This window comes from Macrosteles quadrilineatus, unplaced genomic scaffold (assembly GCF_028750875.1).
Source record: "Macrosteles quadrilineatus isolate MER2022 unplaced genomic scaffold, UCM_ALF_1.0 Scaffold_1__1_contigs__length_201487025, whole genome shotgun sequence".
In the NCBI taxonomy this organism is placed as follows: Eukaryota; Metazoa; Arthropoda; class Insecta; order Hemiptera; family Cicadellidae; genus Macrosteles; species Macrosteles quadrilineatus.
In genome coordinates, this window is record NW_026542594.1 from 51,296,017 (window position 1) to 51,300,865 (window position 4,849).

Sequence of the window (4,849 nt, forward strand, 5' to 3'; positions counted from 1 at the left end):
TAAGACGTTTACAAGATGTGTTTTTCTGTTCCTGTTTGAGTAGAGACATATTAAATTATATACAGTATTTCCCTAGAAGATGTATGCACCAAATCAGCGAAGAGAACCGTTGATACTTGAGAAAACTCAAGACCCTGGCAAAACATCGCCATTGATTTTGCCTAGGAAGGTTGATGTGTTTAACTGATGTACTGACTTAAGACCATATGTGTATATCAATTAATGATCACCTGTTATTTTGTATTTGTTTTGTTTGTATTAGTTTTTCTGTTTACATTAAAGTATGAGTTTGATTCTACTGAACTAATTTAGTTATTATTTGAAAATGTAACATTGGCGACGAGGAAAACGAAGAATGGACGGACAAGAGTTAAATAATCTAAAGAAAGCACGAGCTGTAGTAAAAGGACAGTTGAAGAAGGCAGAAAGATTCCAGTCTCAAGGTAGTCTTACAGTGACAGAGGTGAGTGTTAAACTCAAAGCAATTGCTGACCAGTGGGAACGTTACAAAAGTATTCAGGACCAAATTGATACATTAACCGATGAAGAAAACTTGCACCATGAAATAGAATGTAGATGTAATGTTGAGGATAAGTATTTAAATCTTACAACAAAACTGCAAGAGTTAATTAAGAATGAATGTTCCAACACTAGGTCTACACCACTTCACCCAATTAGCAATCCATCTGAGGCGACACATAGTTCAATTCCCGGGTCCTCATTGTCGGGTAGTATAAATTTTACACCTTTTCACCCAGATGAAACGGTTACAAATTTCATAAAGAGACTTGAAATATTCCTACATCTTAAAAATCTAAGTACAGATGGTAATGCTAAAGTTTACATGCTACTACACGCTCTTACACCCCAGTTACACCAACAACTTTATGATTTATGTGCACCTGAAAACCCACTTACAAAAGACTACAGTGAGTTGGTTCAGATACTAAAGGATTTTGTAGAACCACAGCCAAGTCAATGGGCTTTACAACACAAGTTTATTTCACGTACTCAACAAGAACATGAATCCATAAATGAATTCTCAATAGCACTTAAGACATTAACTAGCAACTGTGACTTTAATTGTGATTGTGGAAAGTCGGTTGCAGAGATGTTTCTTAAACTTCAGTTTATTCGTGGTTTGAATGACATAGATATTCGAGCCAAACTTCTTCAAGGACGAGAGAAACGCACGTACAAAGACATTGTTAACGAAGCATCGGCAATGGAACTGGCTAAATCTGAGAGCAAAACTGTATGTCGCAAAACAATGGAACACCTTGATTTGAACAGGGTGGATTCCAATAGTAGTGATAGGAACAAGCCAAAGAAAATGTTGTATCGACAAACATTTCAAGAAACCGGCACGAGACCCAACACAAAATTTGACAATCTAAAAGGGAAATGTTACAGATGCGGTTCACCTTCTCATCGAGCTAACAAATGTAAATTTATAGATGCTGAGTGCAGAAAATGTACTAAAATTGGACACATAGCAAGTGTATGCTTACAGAAAAAGAACCAGACTAACAGAAATTTGGAGCAATACCAGACTCAAGATGACTCAGAGAAAGGCAGTGAGTATGAACATGAAATTAATGTACTAAGTGACAGACAAAAAGGTAAATTCATTCTTGACATATCGATTGAAGGAAAAACTGTACCAATGGAATTGGATACAGGCGCAGCCCTTAGTACAATGTCCTATGATGATTTTAAAAAACTGAATGTACGTACAAAAGTATTTAAAACCAACATCGAACTTAGAACATACACAGGTGAACCTATCAATCCCAAGGGTATGACATTTGTACAATGCTCATACAAGATGCAAAAATTTGTTGGAAAACTCTACCTTATTGAACAAAATGTAGATGCTATATTTGGAAGAGAATGGCTCAGAGAAGTGACAATAGATTGGGCTGAGATAAAAAATGTGAAAGCAATACAACCTGAAAGTCTTGATACCATCCTCAGTGATTTTGAGGAAGTTTTTGATGGTAAAATTGGAGAGATACCTGAGTATCTGGGACACTATAGACTTATAGACGATGCTACACCTATATTTGTAAAACCAAGACAAATACCCTTTTCCCTTAAAAGTAAAGTTGAAAATGAATTGAAAAGACTTGAAGACTGTAACATTATAACAAAGATTGACCATTCTGACTGGGGAACTCCCATTGTACCAGTGGTGAAGCCAAACGGACAAGTACGAATTTGTGCCGATTACAAAGTAACACTGAACAGAGTAATAAAAGATGAGAACCACCCTATTCCAAGAATTGAAGAAATCCACTCTCAAATGAACGGAGGAAAAGTATTTTGCATGCTAGATATTTCCAACGCATATCTTCACATGAAAATGGATGAGGACAGCGCACACATGCAAACATTGAGTACACATAAAGGTATGTACAAAAATAATCGTTTGATGTTTGGTGTCAAAGTTGCTCCTTCACTTTGGCAACAGTTCATGGACAAAACTTTACAAGGTATTTGCGGAGTGCAATGCTTTTTTGATGACATTATTATACAAGGTAAGACATCTGAAGAACTCATGAAAAGATTAAAGGTTGTTCTAGAAAGATTAAAAAGTAAAAACTTAAAATTGAACAGAGAAAAATGTAAGTTTTTTCAAACTAGCCTGCAATATCTGGGACATATAATTGATGCTCAAGGTATTCATAAAACAAAGGAAAAAGTCTCATCCATCTTAAACAGCAAAAGACCAGAAAACGTAACAGAACTTCGCAAATTTCTTGGATTAATAAACTACTACAACAAATTCATAAAAGATTTAGCTACAATCCTACACCCACTCAACCAGCTACTAAAAAAGACGCATGCTACGATTGGACCTCAAAATGTGAGAATAGTTTTCAAAAGGTCAAATCAGAATTAGCAAGTGATCGCGTCCTTGTACATTATAATCCTGATTTGCCTCTGGTACTAGCAACGGATGCCTCTCCGGTGGGTCTTGGTGCTATTCTTTCACAGCGTTACAGCGATGGAAGTGAGAGACCGATAAGTTTTGCCTCACGCAGTTTGACAAAATGTGAACAGCTCTACAGCCAAATTGACAAGGAAGCCACTGGCATCTACTGGGGGCTTAAGAAGTTTTTCCCGTACTGTTATGGACGGAAATTTACTCTGATTACTGACCACAAGCCACTCGTATCCATATTCAGCCCCACAAAAACACTACCATCAATATCTGCAACTAGATTATTTAATTATGCACACTTTCTATCTGGATTCGACTACAAAATTGAATACAGAAGAACATCAGATCATGCTAACGTAGATTTTTTATCTCGGTTCCCAACTGAGCATGCTTCAACTAAAGGCAGGGACAACTGTGACCTTTTTCAACTTAGTCAGCTCGATTATTTTCAAATTAGTAGTTCTACAATTTCTAAGTCAACAGCCCACGACAAAGACCTTCAACCAATACTACATGCACTTGAAGAAGGTAAATCAGTGGAAGCTTTTGGGTACCATGACAATGAATTAACACTTCAAGACGGATGTATATTCAAAGGATGTCGAGTTTTAATACCACAATCCCTTCGTAGGAAGGTTCTTGATGAACTTCATATTGGGCATTTAGGCATGGAGAAAATGAAATCCCTAGCCAGAAGCTATTGTGCATGGAAGAATATTGACCGAGATATAGAGCAATTGGCAAAATCGTGCAAACAATGCCGTTTGAAACAAAATGAACCAAGAAAGGAACAAAATCATCCCTGGATTGCTCCCCAGGGACCATGGGAAAGGTTACATATAGACTTTGCTGGTCCAATGCAAGGACAGTGGTACTTTATAATTGTGGATGCCTTTACTAAGTGGATTGAGGTAATACCTACTAAGAATACTTCTACAGAATTTTGCACAAGAGAACTTAGAAAACTATTTGCTACATTTTGTCTTCCCATGATTTTGGTTTCTGACAATGGAAGTCAATTTACGTCTAGCGACTTCAAACAGTTCCTATCAGAAAACGGGGTGGTCCACAAAACAACTGCTCCTTACCACCCTTCGTCAAACGGGCAGGCTGAGCGTTATGTCCAGACTGTGAAGAAGTCCCTAAGAGCAATGGAAGACGAGGGAGGGAGACTAGATGTCAAACTCTTCAGAATGCTTATGCAGTTACGTCAAACCTCAAAATTCATCTGGCTGTGATGCATACTCCTTGATGTTTGGCAGGAAGATTCGAACACACATAGCTCTTTTACATCCTACACGTAAACAAGAAACTGAACATGTGAAGCAACCAACAAGATATTTTAAGGAGGGAGACATAGTACAAGCTAGAAATTATTCAAACTCAAAAGACAAGTGGAGTTTTGGAAGAATATTGGAAAGGGAAAGCAACCTTCTGTATAAAGTACAAATGGACGATGGAACTGTCTGGAGGCGTCATGTTGACCAACTACTCAAATGTGAAATAACGTTACCAAAACATTTCAGAGGGGAGAATTGATGTGTTTAACTGATGTACTGACTTAAGACCATATGTGTATATCAATTAATGATCACCTGTTATTTTGTATTTGTTTTGTTTGTATTAGTTTTTCTGTTTACATTAAAGTATGAGTTTGATTCTACTGAACTAATTTAGTTATTATTTGAAAATGTAACAAAGGTAGAGTTCACTATTTCATTGTTTGTGATTATTTTTCATAATTTTTTAAATTGAAAATGGTAACATAATGCAAAAGTAACATTTTATAACAACATAACATTTTGCTAAGAATTGTTTGCAGGTTTAGAATAACAGAAGTGGTAGTTGCAGATAGTGGAATGCCCCTCATGATTCAAATTTTTCATGATTTCGCTCAAAATT

General features: G+C 36.6%; 1 protein-coding gene across 1 annotated transcript; it reads left to right on the plus strand.

Moving 5' to 3' along the window:
- Positions 1-355: 355 nt before the first annotated feature.
- Positions 356-4,185, plus strand: LOC128996887 (uncharacterized protein K02A2.6-like). Its single transcript, XM_054422417.1, has 5 exons — positions 356-463; positions 1,100-1,255; positions 1,514-1,622; positions 1,875-2,411; positions 2,957-4,185. The coding sequence occupies exons 1-5, from the start codon at positions 356-358 to the stop codon at positions 4,183-4,185; spliced, it is 2,139 nt and encodes a 712-aa protein (XP_054278392.1).
- Positions 4,186-4,849: the final 664 nt, after the last annotated feature.

Excerpts from the sequence above, each read along its gene's own strand:
- LOC128996887 (XM_054422417.1), top strand. The coding sequence starts at position 356 with ATGGACGGACAAGAGTTAAATAATCTAAAGAAAGCACGAGCTGTAGTA. Across the intron at positions 464-1,099 it reads GTAGTCTTACAGTGACAGAG|TCGGTTGCAGAGATGTTTCT; the intron begins GTGAGTGTTAAA and ends GATTGTGGAAAG. Across the intron at positions 1,623-1,874 it reads ACTAAGTGACAGACAAAAAG|ATGCTATATTTGGAAGAGAA; the intron begins GTAAATTCATTC and ends AACAAAATGTAG.